Below are 18,963 nucleotides of genomic sequence, written 5' to 3'. Positions count from 1 at the left end.
TCACTGTTTCATCTTGTTGACTTCGGATGACTCTTGACCTCCAATAAAGTCAATAAGGTCCCTATCTAATATGGGCAACCATACCACGCATAAAGGGTTGCCAATCATACACTTTTAGAGACACTGGGTGTTACAAGAAGGCAGCGCGCACACCACACAGCCAAACCATACACATACCCACACACGCCATGCATAACGAGTTTCATAGGTTTGAATTGTCATTGATTGAACCTATATATGGTGCCACGAACTTAAAGGGTGATGTGAAGACTCGCGCAAGAAGAAACGTCTAATGCCGGTAATTTGACCTAGTTTCGAATGAGGTGTAACAGGTATTGAAGACTCGCCCAAACCGTGTGCCGCGCTCTGAAAAAGTTAACTTTTCCGTTGCTTGCAAGTGACGTTTTGTTCGTGTCGCTACAAAATGCAGACAGTAATGAAACGTGAATACCTTGTTATCTTTAGCTTGACCTGCGATGTCCATCGCTGTGTCGTTTGTACACTGTGCTGTGTGTATTGACCGCAGCTGTATGTACTGACTGTACACTAGTGTCTAATTACTGACAGCAGCAAGCTGTGTGTGTGTGTGTATTTTCTGGGATCGATGGTGGTGTCTAACACTTCTGTTACACATCATTCGAAACTAGGTCAGATTGCCGGCATTAGACGTTTCTTTTTGCGCGAGTCTTCACACCCTTTAAATTATGCAATTGATCGTTGTACTCGTTACTAGGGTAAACCATGCTCCATTGCAAAAACAAAGAACCAACAGTACATGCACTTCGTAGTTTTCATCCATGCAATAATAGTACGAAAATGTAAAAAAAAAAAAAATAGTCCACTGCTAAATCTGCCATTATGTTGTGAATATCAAGTTTGAATTGTGCTGACCCAAAATTGCTGACGAAAATTGCTCTCATACAATAATATAACGACTTGCAACTTGTTTACAATCGAGGTACCACATAGAAACGTTAAAGAGCAGTAATCGGAATCGCTTTCAACGATAAAGGTAACTCTGACATGTCGTATTCACACACAAAATGTGGAAAAGTTCAAGATGCAAATCTGCCAAGTCGTCCTTTTGCAGAGAGAATGAAATAGAACTAGGATACTTGAATAACAAGTAAATATTTGACTTGATCAAGTCGCCCAAGGGTACTATTATTTCCCAAAATGACGGAACACATTTTGCCATTCACGGCACCAAAACGTATACTAAAAAGTTGAAAAAAACAAACTGCATGATCATTGCATGTGATAAATGGCCTACATTTCATTAATATTGAAAACTCTACAGAAGGCCTTTTTTTTTGGGGGGGGGGGTATCACATGACGACAAACATATTTTTTCCTGAACAACTTTTCAAACGTTTGTTCAAACGTTATATACACAACATTTTAGCGGATTTGGACAAACGCTCTATAGCAGGGGTATCATTTTTTGCGTTTTTTCAGTAATTTACCTCTCGTGACCTGGTGACCTAAAATTTATAAAATATGATCGCATGTATGAAAACTTAACTCACATGAGCTAAAAAAGTGATAGACAACTTCATGCATTAGTGCACACAGTGTATTGACGTAGGGATATATATTCTGATATAGGGATAACCAAAATAGGTAGATAATGCTATAATTATACGCAAAATGCAATGAAAGAGAATATTAGGCTGTGAATAATATAAGTTTATATTTTCCTTAGGAAGGGTGATCAATTCACTTTGTAATACAAGTCACCCAAGATAAAGATCTGTGTCCGAAAACCAAACAGCTTGATCCCCACCCACCCCCCCCCTCCCCCACCCCCTCCCCCCTCAACCCCAATCGCCTTACATCGAGAGACTATAACGATGTGATCATGACGGTATTACCGTCAAGTGAGTATCTAAACATGTACAAACAAGTGGACCTTCATTTACCATCTAGTATAGTACGGTAGCACATTGTGGGAAAATGTTGTATCACTTTAAAAATGGCTGGAACGTTGTCATCAAAAATCACAGCGGCGATTTTCTTTGACAAAACTGGCTGGCTAGCCATAGATACCCGCAGGGAACCGGAGAAAACCACCTGCAGTATCCCAGTGGGTCGTCGGCCTACACAATCTAACCTATCCTGCAATTACTACTCACATTTTTGCTAAATATGAACTTCGCGCAATTTTCTTGCACCCCAGAGCGATATCCTGGCATGACGTATTTTGCCTCGATCCAATCAAAACACTGTATTACTTCTTCATGATTGTTAGGTCACGCCCTCTTCATGGTGCCTCCTTCAGACGCGCTGTGTGAATTCGTTTCGTTTTAAATGCTGTTTGGTTTCACTATTCGAACGACGGGACTCTTTCCTCTTCAAATCACTACTGATTTCAAAACAAAGATTTCGATTTATTGGAGTTATTGGATTTGTAATTTTAAAAATAAAGGAATGAGTTACTCGCAACTCATATACAAGACTGTGTTTTGCTTTAAGGAATTAATCGCAGCGACGGAGACGTACGGTATAGCGTACAGAGATGCAACGTGAACTACGATTTAGTCGAAAACATTTTCTTCGGTAATGTAAATGGAATTATAAACGTTTCTTTTCCTTCTTCCTATTACAAAAGGGAAATTCATCCTTGCTTTTCAAACATGTGGGTTTCCGTTGTTTTAACCCTTTTTTTAGCATTTAACCATTGCATAGCGGTAGATAGAGACACCGCTGCTGTTCCAACCTCAGGATTGGTAAATATCCGTAAACCGTGGACCTCAAAGCGGGTGGTTACATGGCACACGATCCAGTTTCCGAGTAAACCATCTCCCCCTCTACGAGAGCACGAAGGAGAGGCAGCTACTGAAGATGAGGAGGAAAATACCTTAGAAGATATTCTATTTTGTGGACCTGAGTGTAAAGGTTACGTGAACGATACAGTAACAGATACAAAGGCTGTAAATGAGTTTGCGTACGAAGTATTTACTGACGAAGGTACAGATAAGGTTGTCGAAATCGATTTGGATTCGGATTTTTTACGCTACCTCAACAGATGGAGAGACGGCGAGAGGAGATTGAAATTACGAGAGAAAGAGACTAAATCTGACAGTCGACGACGGAGAGAGGTTATCGTCGGCGACGACACTCGCTTTACAATCACCGACAGGGAGTGGTTGAACCAAACTCCCTTTACGACAAATGTGAAGATTTCGTCCGGTTGTTCCGGCGTCTTGATCAGTGAAATACACGTCCTGACAGCTGCAAGTTGCGTCCACAACGGCCGTAAGATGATCAATAAAATACGAGACTTTGAAGTCGGCATTCGCCAAAAGAGACAGTTATCTCGGGATGAAGAGATGGGAAAGAATTGGAAGGAAGCTTTCCGTTGGATTCCGGTCAAGAAGATCTTTGTTCCCAAGGAGTGGTCATCAAAACCCCCGAAGGGTAAGAAAGGTAAAGCAGAGCTTCCGGTTGATAAGAACTACGCCCTCATCCAACTGAAGCGAGAGGCGGATCGTGATTTTCTCAACGTCAGTGTGGGATCCGTTGCGAATGTCGGAGAAGGTAAGCGGATCCATTTCAGTTCCTTCGATGAGATCGCGAGGCCGACTTTGAACTACCGATTCTGTAAAGTCATGGAAGAAACGATGGAGATTTTATACCAACAGTGCGACGGAACACCACAGAGTATCGGGGCGGGGATATACGTCCGTAGATGGAACAAATTCACCCGAAACTGGGAGAGGAATGTAGTCGGCATCTTTACTGGACACCAGATATTCTACCTGGAGGATGGATCGACACGTGAGAGAAACTTAGCGGTAAAAGTGACTCCTTTAAAATTTGCTCAAATCTGTTTCTGGATGACCGGGGACTATGGGGAATGCAGAGGATAGGAATTAATTTGTGGGGGAACCATCGACAACCTATTGAATATCATTAGGGCGAGGAACAAAGTATGACTATGAGTGATATGATATATATATATATATATATATATATATATATATATATATATATATATGTTGTCGATGGTTATATCTGTCATATCAAAGTGTACACTTTTACGACAGTAAATTCAATCAAATCTTTCTCACATTAAATGCTGCATATTCTTCGATTCTTATTTATCATCATATAGTTCAAAGGTTGTGTGATTATTTGGAAAAACATTACCTTATCTGGCTCCGCTGTATAAAATGACTGACAAGGTTCCACATACACAGTTCGTGAAAAAAAAATATTAAAGGCTTCAGAACTTGTCGAAGGATAAAGGTCAAAAGGTGAACGAATAATGAAAAGAAAGGGAAAGAGCCTCAAATCATCGCTTCAAGTTAGCACAGTCACAGAATGTTTTAGTGGGATTTTCTTGATTTCTCTTTACTTTACATTGGTACATATACGATCGACCGAATGTTGTGTTTTATTCATCAAGTAAAAGGGTAAACAATCAAATGTAATAAATTGTTTGCAATAACTCACAAACGCGTGAATATATATATATATATATATATTGAGAGGGGGGTGGGGTGGCCGGGTGGGGGGCAAGTTACGATTTGATTAACATTGATTGGATGCTATACTTATCCAATGCTGCTGGTTAAAGAAACAGTTTTCGACTTGAAAGAGAAGTTTCAAAACCAATAGGAGTAATTTAATTTAGGAAAATGGCCAGGGGGTGGTGGGTAGAGATGGAAGGGAGTGCGGGTGGTGGGGGTATTAAGGAATTCCAGCACCTTATTTCAGTGCAGCTCGTTCACACAGTGGAGAAGCTGATCTCACCCTTACCGTTAACCCATGCATGTGGCAGAGAAAGATTATGATGTTCAACTCCAGAACAAGAAGAAAAACCTTTAGTATTTCGCTGATATCACGTATTCTTAAATGTCACTGGGCCCCTATAATGCTTACATTTGTAATGTTTTAGTTAACTTATATACCTTCGTCGAGACGAGGTGACATTTACCGCAAATTTCGATGGTTAAAATATTTATCTCCTATGCAGTAGCACTTTACTACCATACGTCCAACAGTATACACTAAATGGCGCTGACCTGAACTGATTTTCAATATCTTCTCGGCCTTTTGGCTAAGATCATGTGTAGCATTATGCAAGGGCGTAGGAACCGGGGGGGCTGGGGGCGCCAGCCCCCCAGTGAAAAATGTGGAGGGGCGGAAGTATCATTCCGCCCCCCCCCCCCGGTTCGCAAGTCAGAAAACCCCTTTTTCATTTCCAAATGAGAAAAAAATATCATTTGGAGCACCAAATTGCATCTTAGGCCAGGTGAAAATACAAAATTAAGTTTACAAAATGGAGTGGGTGGTGAAGTGTGCTATATTGCACCAAATTGCATCTAAGGCCCCCTGGAAATGCAAAAAATTCCAAAGGGGAGGGGGAAACCCCTCCCCTTAGACCTCTCTCCCAGGCCGGCCATCAGTCTTCAGCCCCCCCCCCCCCACTCAAAAGTACCTTCCTACGCCACTGGCATTATGTTCCCTTTCTACAGGGAAGATTGTGATACAAACATGACGATGACCACACAGTCACAGTCTCGATGCAAAGGGACTGGGGTGGAGAGCCGGTCAGTCGTTCGGTTTTTCGAGCCCAGGTTCTTTCTAGGGTGATTTTTTTTTCTTAAAAAGTATCTCACCCAAACAGAAAAAGATTTTTCTTATGTGTTTGGGAAGGTTGCTCATCATATAATCTCTATTACATGAGATAAATGTTGATTATTGTGGGTTGATGTTTTTTTTTCTTTAACATTTCAAGTTCAATGTAACCAAACAATCATTGTGTATTGTGTTTTAGATCATTTTGTTGTTGTAGTCGATGTATGCAAATGTAACGAAAATGTATGTGCACAAATTACGTCAAAATACGTCATCATCGAATGAACACGTTTAGGTGATCAGTAATTAGTGACGTGGGAGTGAAACAATAGCTATACAGTAGAATATCATAATTTGTTGAATTGGAATCTTATGAACAATACGCGTTAGGCTTTGTAAAGAGTGCACAATTACTGCAAAATTGCAATATTCATCTTTGATATACGGAAGTATCTAAAACATGAACAGTTTAAACCCTTCAACATCTTCAATGATCAGACAAAAAAATGTCTGTGAGACGAAGTGGCGTGTTGAGGGCTTGGCTCAAAAAAGGAGACCATATCTGCAGTGCCTGATTATCCAAGGTCTTCAAGGTCAAGGGTCATCCATGAACACTGCCATGCAAGATAAACCAACTACCTATATTTTGTTTTATGCCTGCAAAATGTCATTATAGTAGGTGGAGGGGGGGGGGGGTCTTATAAGCTGTTGGTGCATAGGGCTCCAGGGGGTGTTAATTCGAGATTGCATATCTAGTCTAGCTGCTAAAACTGAAGAACAAAACTGAAACTGTGAAATCTGTGAAATCTGTTCAACATTTCGCTGTTAATTATTCAGGCCTATAGCAGCATGCATTAGCTTGACTAAAAGTATACGCTGACCTTATGTGGTCTAGCTATATGGTGTTAGATTTTATTTGACTACGTGAGATATTCGTTGATATTTTAAACAAAAGCGATGAACATGAGATGTAGGTATTATGACTTAATGTTTGAAAATGCTGTCTATGTGTTTGACGTTTTCTTAATTTATATTATAGCTTATTTTATTAATAGCGAGTCCGTCATTTGACTATTCTGAGCAGGTATATATATTTTTTGTAGCAAATTTAGCGTTATTTATAGAAACGACTTGTAGCAATATATAATACCATAGATAGGAAACTTGCAGGATTACAAGCTGGCATTCATAGATATGTATCAATAAATCGACTTACGACAAGTCTAAACCAGTCTCATGCACATAATATATAAGATGCCGCAATAACGTAACATAGTTACAAACTTGAGGGATTACGAACATATTGATTTGGGTATAGGCATGGCTGAGGGATGGGTTGTGTAGAGAGGGTGTGACTGAAGGATGGACTACCACAATCCATACGTTCGTAATGGAGCAAATGGTCAAAGCTGTACACGAATAGATGATGCTGGTATATGATGGAACATTCCATTATGCAGAGGTGCAAAAATCGACCATTATGTAGATTATACAATATTCTGACTTTGATCGTTCTATCAAAATAATTTATCATTTCATCCGTTTGTTATGTCGGCCATAATAACGACGTAGAACTTTTGTATGTTTTGTTATTTATATTCACTGATTTTGCTGAAATACTTTGTAAACTATTGAAGAAGTTAGTTTTGTTTTCAAATCTTGTTTCTTGTAATTTACTGTAAGGGAAATGGATTTTCCATAAGTGCCTATATTTATCAAACAAAAACGAAGGAGAAAAAATGTTCTTGATTAACAACTGGACTACCACAATCCATACGTTCGTAATGGAGCAAATGGTCAAAGCTGTACACGAATAGATGATGCTGGTATATGATGGAACATTCCATTATGCAGAGGTGCAAAAATCGACCATTATGTAGATTATACAATATTCTGACTTTGATCGTTCTATCAAAATAATTTATCATTTCATCCGTTTGTTATGTCGGCCATAATAACGACGTAGAACTTTTGTATGTTTGTTATTTATATTCACTGATTTTGCTGAAATACTTTGTAAACTATTGAAGAAGTTAGTTTTGTTTTCAAATCTTGTTTCTTGTAATTTACTGTAAGGGAAATGGATTTTCCATAAGTGCCTATATTTATCAAACAAAAACGAAGGAGAAAAAATGTTCTTGATTAACAACTGTTTTTTCTTTCTTCTCCGAGTCTTTTGACACCTTGCTTTCAGTCATTGCTGGATGGGAGGAAATGGTTTCTAGTCACACAATTGTGACGAACGAGATCTGTTGATGGGGGAAGTTGTTGGAGAAGGGGTAGGGGAGGGGATTCGTCATGGATGGATGGATGGATGGATGGATGGATGGATGGATGGATGGATGGATGGATGGATGGATGGATGGATGGATGGATGGATGGATGGATGGATGGATGGATGGATGGATGGATGGATGGATGGATGGATGGATGGATGGATGGATGGATGGATGGATGGATGGATGGATGGATGGATGGATGGATGGATGGATGGATGGATGGATGGATGGATGGATGGATGGATGGATGGATGGATGGATGGATGGATGGATGGATGGATGGATGGATGGATGGATGGATGGATGGATGGATGGATGGATGGATGGATGGATGGATGGATGGATGGATGGATGGATGGATGGATGGATGGATGGATGGATGGATGGATGGATGGATGGATGGATGGATGGATGGATGGATGGATGGATGGATGGATGGATGGATGGATGGATGGATGGATGGATGGATGGATGGATGGATGGATGGATGGATGGATGGATGGATGGATGGATGGATGGATGGATGGATGGATGGATGGATGGATGGATGGATGGATGGATGGATGGATGGATGGATGGATGGATGGATGGATGGATGGATGGATGGATGGATGGATGGATGACCACCAGTAACAACTGGTCGAAGAAATGCTCACATATCTGCTAGACTTGCGGCTACTAGTTGAGTCACTTGTCAACTATAGTATCAAACCTGTAGTGTATTTAACCCAAAACTACAATCGATCAGTCTGGACCGGCATCGATTATGACAAGTCATGGTGTTCAGCCTGAGACCTTGTAATGTGGTGAACTTAGCTCACACAATCTAATGGAATAGTTAATAACTGTGTTACGTAAACCTATTTAAACCTGTCGAGAGCAGCAACAGTTTGTTCGAAAGGGAGTTTTCGAAAGGTCGAGAAAATACTGTAGAATGGGTTCATTATAAATATATGGTTTCTCGCAAGGACCTCTTGATAAAACCTTAGTTATGTAAAGATTGTTAGTTTCCCACTTAACGATAGACACACAGTACCGATAAAAGAGCCTGTACACGTTATGGTAAGGGTTTCCATGGAGAATATCAATTTTTGGGGGATCTTGTTACCTAAGGGTTACTGATATGAGTGACAGATCTTGCTGAGATATGGGGAGCACCAGCGTGTGTTCCTGCCAATGATGTCTGGCTGTATATAGTTAACGCACTGTACTTTCAACGTGGAGCCGACTATACAAGGGGGATTTTCATCAAAGAAATTTGGGATAATATTGGACAGTACAAATCAAACTGTGTATTAAGAAGAATTTGTTTTTAAAATGGCTTTTAGACAAGTACAGAAGTTTAATTTTAAGAAAGTCAACTGCTGTCTGACATGTATTTTGCACGCTTGGAAATCGCTACCAGAGGACAAGAAGTACCTAAAAATGTTGCAGCTTAGGCGTTCATCATTTCCTTCCACCTTGACAACAACAGCTAGTATACTCCACAATCATAAACACCCTCCTACCTCGTAGAAGGACTGTACTTTTTGGTATTTTACAACAATATGATTCATTAATCTCTGCTTAATGAGACGACCAAACGTCCTTTAATTTAATCTTCATCACATGAGGCTGATCCCCTCCCCTCCCCTCCCTCTACCTCCCCTGTTTTCCTCCCCTTCTTCGGGGCAAGCATTGGTGCTGTATTTCTAACCATGAGTCATACATAATTCGGGAGGCCTTGACGAAAGATGTAAAGCACGAGGAGGAGGAAGCGCGGGATTTGACCTCTGACATTTGCTATCTCGTAAACTTCAACTTCTCTTTCGTCATTGCCGCCTACCGAGCAGAAATATTCAATTGAGCGACATGTGGAGAGTCACTCAACAATTAAAGTGAAATATTTGAACAAGAGATGTAATCAAAATATTTTGACAGTATAGACCAGGGAAGTATGTTTTTATCTCGCTCTGACGGTCTTTATCTCGTCTTTACTGTAAAATGACAGTATTTGAATATTTTGAATTTATAGTATCGTACATATTCAGGTTTCTTTCGTCACTCAAAAACTAATGAATATACAAAGTACTAAACTGAATGTACTAGGGCATCCGGACATATTAACAGATGACAGAGTTGGGGGGGGGGGGGGAAGTTGTAGGAATAACGTCGTGCCTTTCGTGATTGCAAGAAATATTATCAAAGTACGCGTTGGGTCAGGACAATTAACAAAAGGGGTAAAGAACGGGTGGTGTTTGATGAGATGAACCCAGATGTCATTTATTATATATATATATATATATATATATATATATATATATATATATATATATATATATATATATATATATATATATATATATATATTATAAGTTTTCTTAATAACGTACAAATCATGATCCACTGAGGAATCAAGGTGCTTAGTGATGCAATTCAAAAAGATAACTCGACGATAACATTATAAAAAGAAAGGAAAAAGGTCTTTAAGAACATAAGCCATGATAGTGACGTCACAGACCACCTTCTATCATTCACTTCCTGGACGGTAAGGTAGGGTTTTATCTTGTAAAAATAGTTGCAATGCATAGAACCATATCTAGAGTTAGAAAAAGAGATATTGAGATGGAGTCCTCAATTCTTTGTCTGCCATCAGAATACCACTTTACATCGTAGCAAACGAAACATATTCCGCGTCCGATCAACTTGATGAGGACTTAACCGCATACATGCATCTCTGAAATCGAGTGCCACATATCAACCACATTTAAATCTAGGATATAACCCCCCCCCCCCCCCCACACACACACAAATAAACGAAGAGGGGATCATCCCCAAACAACTGGCCGCCATTCGATTAATATCAAATGGTAAAACAAGTAGCAAACAAACGCTACACGTGGGCCCCACGAGATGGAGCGGACTGGGGGGGTCATGGTTCTCAATAATTTTGTATGGCTTTTCGAGCTGGTCTGATATCCCCATATAGGCAGCACTTCTAGGCCAACACACTTTGGACTCATACTCCCCCCCCCCCCCCCCCATCTCCATCAACCCAAAACAATATCAATACTGTGGGTTCCCAGTGTTTTCTTAAGAATGTTTAACCAAGAAAGAGCCTTTGCACGAATAAAATGTTCCACCCGAACCCAATAACCTTTGCATCGAGACTGTAACCGACCATGACGATGTTACGTGAGTAGTGTATCTCTAGTAACTTCGAAAGGGAATAGATATATTACACTACTGATTAGGTTAAAGGTTGTGCGATCGATATACAATATAGGCCTTGGGGCCTACCGTGTATCTTAGCGTTTGAACTACAAAGCTGAAAAACAGATAATTGATCTAATCCAAAATGCCGAACTTGAAAGTTTTCCGAAATCAACGGGAACCAATCCTCCATGACTACAACCTACATAATCGCAATCATGACCAATAAAAAAATATGAACTAAATTAAACTGCAGTCTTCGGGGTTTTTTTTTTCTTCTCTAAAAGATTTGCTAAATTTGAGAAAAAACATGTTTCTAACATTTCGAAATCTGCTTGTAATCAAAGCCTACATCACTGCAGGGGTTGGACGGTGCATGGCTAGTTGTCGATTCACCTTGAGTTCACCTTTAAACTTGCGATATGTGACATTTGTGACGTAGGTCACAAGAGTATAAAGATTTCTGCTATTTTCCGTCAAGGTGTCTTATTTTCCGGTCACTTATAACCCGATGTCCATTATAAACGTTTCCAAAGTTGAGTGACAACTTTATGACGGAAATTGTCCAAACTCTTCAAAACATCAAATAAAGGTTTAATTATTTCCATTCGTAGTTCGTCTGGTACTTATCAAAAGATCGTATTACACGACGAGGGATGTTAACACACAATATCGTCCATCGTAACAGCTATGGAGTACAGTTATAAGCAACACGTTAGGCTGATTGGATAGGCTTCTGTAATAAATATGTAATGGAACACTGAAACATGCCTTTGAGGCACATTCTTCATGAAAAGTGGAATGTGTGAATCCGTGAAGATCTTCCTTTGGTTTCATACTTTGAAAAAGAATAAAGAAAAAGAACAAAGAAAAAGGAAAGACAAAATGGGGAAGGACCGCGGGAAGAGGGTGACAGTGATATAACGATGCGTGCAAGTGTGGTAGTGAGTGTGTGTGTATGTATGAGGAGGGTGGGGATGGGGTATGTACTAATTAAGAGGAAAATTCAGCTTGACGCTTAGCCGGTTGTGATCAGATCGAACTAACTTGCAAACGCAGTGTGAAATACTGAAGAAAACCACAGAACACCATGTAGTCAATGTACTTGGTTATGTAGGAATATCATTCACAATAGCCTATATATCTTGACCTACTTTTGAGTGATTTATTTACGCTGACGAGGAAGGGAAGGGTTGCAGAGTAAAGGGTGGGGGGGGGGGGCTCACTATGTATCTGCAGTAAATGCACGATAGCCTCGAGTTACCAAAACGGACATAAAAATTTATCAACAAAAAGATTTGTCAACACCAATCCATTACCACACCGCCTTCCTCCCACTTTTCAGTCATACTGATTATGGAACGCCAATAGGACCAAAAGTGATGAAATGAATATAACAGTACACAACGATACTCTAGCTGATATTGTAGGTATGTGACATAAGTATATATGATTCATATGGTACTAGTTGTCATGACTGCACGACCGAGTGGAAAGGAGTAGCAGAATAAAATGAAGAATGTTTAATCAAAGAGTGAGTATATAAGATCTGGCCGGCCATATGTTGGATAATCGTTCCATGGTGCTGTCAACATCTTTACCCAATATTTGTAATCCATCTCTTCTAAAAGTAACATATGGTTTTTCCATTTCTTGTGATCTTGTCACGAAAGAGGGACGACGTGAACTTCAAGCCTGAGTAGGCCTAGTTCCTTCTTCATTTTCTTCCTTTGTAAATACATTTACGAAACTTGACATTGAATGGTTTAGTCTGTACAACGCGACAGTAAGTAACGGTATCACCTTCTTGCACTGTAGGGCAGTCCGGTATTCGGTTAACACATGATAGTCTACCGGGCATATGTAGGCCTATGCTGGATCGTGGAAAGACAGTGTAAGTAAATAACATTCTATGATTTGATCAAACAGATAACGCACGATCGGTCACATATTATGTGATACGTGTATGACAACATCTTCACCCATACATAGCTGACAAGGAATATAGTATCACTCACTCACTCTGCGAGGTCGATTTTGTTTGCCCGCATTTTCGTTATATTTGTTACAAGGAACTGTAAATTATTTCATCGGATGATTAATTTATGGATGTAATGCGCAGTTCATCATTAATATCTTAACGGCAGTTGTGTTTACAGTCTTTGCTGTCAGGCCCCGGTGTTAAACAATCGCGGCATGCTTGTTACCGATGTATCTTTGAACTAAACGTGTCCTCAGTTATAGCTCAACAAATATGCTGGATATTGGTCACCAGCACTCAGATTTCAACAAGCACTTTGTTGTCACCCTGAAAACGTTTTGCTTTAATGAGACATGGACCCTCCTCTATATATCTGGAAATAATGTTTAGGACCCGAGCCCTAGCGAAAATTTTTGAAAGACTTCTCGCAATTTTTAGCATGCTAAATTGGGAGGGGGAGCCGATGACCCTTAATGGGGGTGGGGGTTGGGTCTCGTCTTTACAGGGAGTGTCTTTGTGGCAAACTATACTGTGGTATCAAAAAACGTAATATTTCTTTATGCACCAGACTTGTGTAGTGCCCAGGCATGGTTATACCTTTACGCACACTCCCTCTTGTAAATTTTTACTCGTACTCAGGGACATTTTGAATATCCCTGACGGTCGGGAAAGGGGGGGTCCCTCACTTGCGCACGCCACTGGTCAAGGCTATATAAGAAGAATCATTTTCAATATTTTGCTAAAATCTGACAGACTTTGAACAGGTATCAGGTTACCAGCGAACATACTTTAGTATGTTGAAGCTTGAATAATTAACTTGAGAGAATTTGAATAACAATAATAATTTTAAAAAAACCGTTTTATGCTAACTACGGAAAACGTTTGTCCTTATAATCATACATTGGTATCGGGAATTAAGGGACATAATTTTCTAACAATGTTTGTTTTAACATCGTGTTGTTTATATATCTTTAATTTTACTTATAATATTGCTACTCTCTTTAGTTTTCATAGACCATATAGGCTTAGTTAATTCTAACATGTCCCACAGTAGATAATACTCAGAGAATGCGTTGAATAACTCCATATACGCTTACCAGTCAAAACGTCCCTTTACCAAAACGTCCCCGTACCAAAACGTCCCCGCTTTTGGTCAAAACGTCCCCGTAAGTAAAAACGTCCCCGTCTAATACATTCATTCACAGTTGTTAATATATATTAATTTTAAGTTATTATTTGGCTAAGTTATCGGCATGCAAGTTGGATTACAGGATTACAGGCACTAAATAAATCATGAAGGACTATCTATCGTTTAGGACATAGACGGGAAAGGGGCTGGGGCTTTAGCCGTAGTCCCACTTCTAGACCATCAAAAAATAAGAAGGCAGAATAAATTCTGGAGAAGGGTAGCAAAATAGGCAAACAATCACGAAAATCAAAAATATAATGTGTCTTCAGAAAAAAAATAAACGTATGTGCTGTACGAAAATATATATCACTTTCATCCAGTCCGTCTCGCATATTCTAAAAGTAACTTGTACATAAACAAAACAAAAATTCTTTTTCCTTTCGCTCAATATCGTATATATTCATTCATTCAGAAACCAACTCGTGTTTAAAAAAATCCTATTACCCTACAGCCCTCTTGCATTCCCTTTTCTAGTATCTTACCTCAGAAAATTATACTCAAAAATGTTTCCGCCCTCATACCCGGCACTTCCCACTCCTAAAAACTGTGTTTTCAACCTAAACTATACCTATCCTTACTCTTTGATTTGAACTAAAAACATCCACACTTGCATTCCAACTGATTATAAAAGCGGGGACGTTTTGACTCACGGGGACGTTTTGACTGCGGGGACGTTTTGGGTAAAAGCGGGGACGTTTTGATCTTAAAAAAGCGGGGACGTTTTGGTAAAGGGACGTTTTGACTGGATACCCCATATACATATACATTTCAACGTATGGGCCTATACCTTACTGTGTAATACTAGAGTTTTATACACACACAGTTTATATATGGAAGTATACACAGTCTACTATACCCTGTCGTGTTAACTGTTCCTCAGTATATGTACAAACCTTGACTCTTGTTATTCGGATGGCAATTCCGTACTATACATGGTACGTTCAACAATGTTGATTATTGTAAGCAAGGCCAAGGTAATTATTGACCATGGGGAATACAATACTCCCCACTGGGAGTTCTGCTCACAATTTTCATTTTTCCATTTTTACATATTTTGGTTTTATCTCTTACACCCTGTAATCAGGTATTCTGCCACTGTTCATTGCTTTCTTCGTGACAAGCAACGAAATATCCCGCCTCAAGGTGATGCAAAATAGGATGGAAAGCGGTTACAGGAAATTGTTTTGTGGTTAAATGAAACAACTTTCACTGACTTGCAGATAGCAAAGGGATTTTTTCGTAAGTATTCTGGAAATCGTTTAATCCTCATCATATCTTCAGATAAACAATTATTAGACGCTCCAGAAACACGTCTCATTATAGGTTCCAATGAAACTGCTTTCATATAGAGTTGCGCATTTAGACTGCGTTGTAACGGATATGGCTCTCAGTGACATGTAAGGTAAACGAAATTGCCACTGTCATCTCAGACTATGTCTCAACTGCTTCGTATAATTATAGTTACTAGTGCGGTACTGCCTCAAGTACTTACTCAAATACTTCTTACAATTAGTTACTCACATATGAGGTACTACCTCAAATATTTACTCAACTATTTCTTACAATCAGGCACTCATATATGAGGTACTAGTCCATATGCTTTATCAACTATTTCTTACAATTATAGTTACTCTATGAGGTACTACCTCACAAAGATACTCGGTGCTCCTTAGTCTTACAATTAGTTACTCACATATGAGGTACTACCTCAAATATTTACTCAACTATTTCTTACAATCAGGCACTCATATATGAGGTACTACCCCATATGCTTAATCAACTATTTCTTACAATTATAGTTACTCTATGAGGTACTACCTCACAAAGATACTCGGTGCTCCTTAGTCTTACAATTAGTTACTCACATATGAGGTATACTATACCACAAATATTTTACTCAACTATTTCTTACAATCAGTTAGTCATATATGAGGTATACCTCATATAGTAGTCACTCCTATAGTATACTATAGGAGTGACCGCCGTTAGCCATCTATAAGATTCTGACATTAGGTGCTCGAATAGCAGCCAGGGTTTATAATGATCAAGCTTTTTTTTTATGAAATGGAAAACAAATCTCAACAATGTTATCATCCAATCCTAACTAAGCAATTATTCTAAATTTACCGTAAATGACCGTTTTAGTGGTTATCTGTTCTCTTCAGAACGCTTATCTATTGGCGAACTGACGAAGGGTGACATAATATGTTAGCAGCACCTGGGAGCACGTCCCACGACCCTCCATGGTTGGTACGTTTTCGTACTGTGGAGTCCTCCTTCAAGGATATTCTAAATTCGATGTACGTTACACCACAACACATTTTAATGGCCAATAGTTGAAGGATGATTATTCATATTGTTTCGAAAACTATCAGAAATATCTATTTCGTTTCTATATAAGAGATAGAGAACACATCTTCATATTCAGGTACCTATAGTACCTAGGTACCAGGTACCTATAGTACCTATAGTACCTATAGTACCTCAAGTACCTATATGTTGGTCTGATTTGCATATAGCAACCTATATACAATCTAAATATAATAAGATATTGTTTGGAATTTTCTAGAAACGATCTCATATGGGTAACAATAATTGTATGTAACAGTTTTACAAATAGAAACAGTTTGGTAAATAGTTGAGGTAGTACCCCATATATGAGTAACTGATTGTATGAAACAGTTGAGTAAATATATGAGGTACGATACCTGATATGTGTAACCATTGTTAGAAATAGTTGAGGAAGCCTATGGAGTATATATCATGTCATACGCGCGTGTTTACCTGCAAAACGGCAAGGGGTCTTGTGTTGCTAAGGAACAATGAATCATGTCGTCTGCTTCTCGTTCCAGCTGCTTGCGTTCTACAGCTACTCAAATTAGCAATTTTGGAATTGCAAATCGTGGGAAACATTGGGGGAAATGTACCATTTAGCTAGATTCCAATGTTCGCGTAGCTTCAACAGGAATGTAATAGCAATGGGATTATCAGAACATTAGTTGTTGTAGAATACACATTCAAGGAGTACTATAAGAGTGACGTGATACAAGGGAGCATGTCACATGACCCTCCATGGTTGGTACGTTTTTAGCGCGTCTCTTCATTGGCACAGTCGGTCCAGGGTAATGTATACGCCGATGGTCACGTGACACAGAGGGTGCGTGGGAATAAAGGACACGTTACTACCTTTCATGTATGTGATTAATGCAACAATTGCGTAGTACAAATCCCATTCATAATTAGTTTGATTACACTAATCAGCCACGAATATTCCCGCCGTTTATAGAATTTTTGAGGTTTTTTTTCCCTGCCGGGGTTCTACACTCGTGATCACGCGTGATAAGGTTGCTTCACCTTGAGGTATCGTTACAAAGACCAACGCGCAGGGCCAATCGTTATACGCTCTCGGTGTGCGCCAGTGCCATTCCATGTCAGAAATAATTGCTATCGAAAGTATCGTCCCTCTTCACGCAGTCGTAGACAGTAATTTGTTTACTATCAGAAGGAGTCCTTCTCAAAATTGGTGGACGGTTTCGCGACTGGTTTGCCTGCTGGAAAGTAACCGACTCTGTCGTATAGAGTTCATAGATTTAATTCAAAAGCATGTAAGGTTAATACGAAGGTGAGACGTATCTAAGGGGGGAAATATGGAGAGGTTTGTCGACTCGGTGTGAATTTTGAAGTTAGGTCGAAGAAATTGCCTGTTCCTTCACAGATGCACCATGCAGTGATTATATGCAGGTTGACCGTGACATTGCAGTTTATACGAGGCCTTATTATAAAGGAATGGAAATATGCTCTTGTTTCATTCTAAAGAAGTTAAAGTTTTTCCCATTCTAAATCTAGAAGGGAGTAATTATATAAATGAATCACAATTTGGTGACGTCATCATGACGTTAGGGTGAAAACGATAACAATGAAGACGCGTTATTTGACTCCGTTTCCAGCTGTTTTTTCAGTGATTTGTCTTACGTCAGATTATTTCGGTTTATCCCTGTATAGTGAATTCCCTCTAAAAAAAACGTTGGGCAAATTTACTCAACACTCGGTACAAGTTTAGGTTAAGTGAAAATACCAGACAATTTTGACCAATTATCCCTTTTTGGCGATTCAATTGGTTAATCAGTCTTAATTTTACTCTTATTGAGCTGGCAAAACTTTTGAGAGTAGACAAACGAAGCCTATACTTGGAGAAACAGCAACAATAAGACAATATAGATTTATTTTCTCCTTTCTCTCTCCACCTCCCCCCCCCCTACCTCTCTATCTCTCTCTATCTCTCTCTATCTCTCCTTCCTGTAAATAATTTGGGCAGAAACTCACTGAACGAGACCTTGAGCGGATGCAGGAAGGGCGCTCGGGACCCCCCTTCCGAACTTTTGTTGACTTTAGCTATATAGAAACTCAGAATATGGTATACAGTGGGAAATTGCTTTAAGCTTCACGCTTCTCGCCTGTGCGTTGCTTCATTTAACAGATATTTTCATTTTTTCACGGCTATTCTGGAAGTAAATTCGATATCTAGCGATGTGTGTACCCCCCCCCCCCCCCCTCCCCCCGACTCCCAACCCACCCCCTTCTCCCTCAATACCGTTCGAGAAATCACTGGATCCTCCACAAGAGAGCTTCCAGTACTGCGCTTACGATCGAAATGAATGGCTAATATTTCAATAATGGAATCGGGACACCCTTTGTTTATAGGAGCAAACTTCTGTCATAGCGTTATGCAAGCTTTG

The 18,963-nt window shown here is 39.5% G+C and overlaps 1 protein-coding gene across 1 annotated transcript; it reads left to right on the top strand.

The window, feature by feature from the left end:
• Positions 1–1,993: 1,993 nt before the first annotated feature.
• Positions 1,994–6,063, top strand: LOC139962861 (serine protease 23-like). The gene has a single exon (XM_071963246.1). The coding sequence runs from the start codon at positions 2,637–2,639 to the stop codon at positions 3,870–3,872; it is 1,236 nt and encodes a 411-aa protein (XP_071819347.1). The 5' UTR covers positions 1,994–2,636; the 3' UTR covers positions 3,873–6,063.
• The last annotated feature ends 12,900 nt before the right edge of the window (positions 6,064–18,963 follow it).

Source organism: Apostichopus japonicus, chromosome 21 (genome assembly GCF_037975245.1).
Source record: "Apostichopus japonicus isolate 1M-3 chromosome 21, ASM3797524v1, whole genome shotgun sequence".
In the NCBI taxonomy this organism is placed as follows: domain Eukaryota; kingdom Metazoa; phylum Echinodermata; class Holothuroidea; order Aspidochirotida; family Stichopodidae; genus Apostichopus; species Apostichopus japonicus.
The sequence above is the reverse complement of the archived record's forward strand: the minus strand, read 5'-3'. Positions and strand labels throughout refer to the sequence as shown.

Coding starts and splice junctions, on each gene's coding strand:
- LOC139962861 (XM_071963246.1), top strand. CDS start 2,637: ATGTGGGTTTCCGTTGTTTTAACCCTTTTTTTAGCATTTAACCATTGC.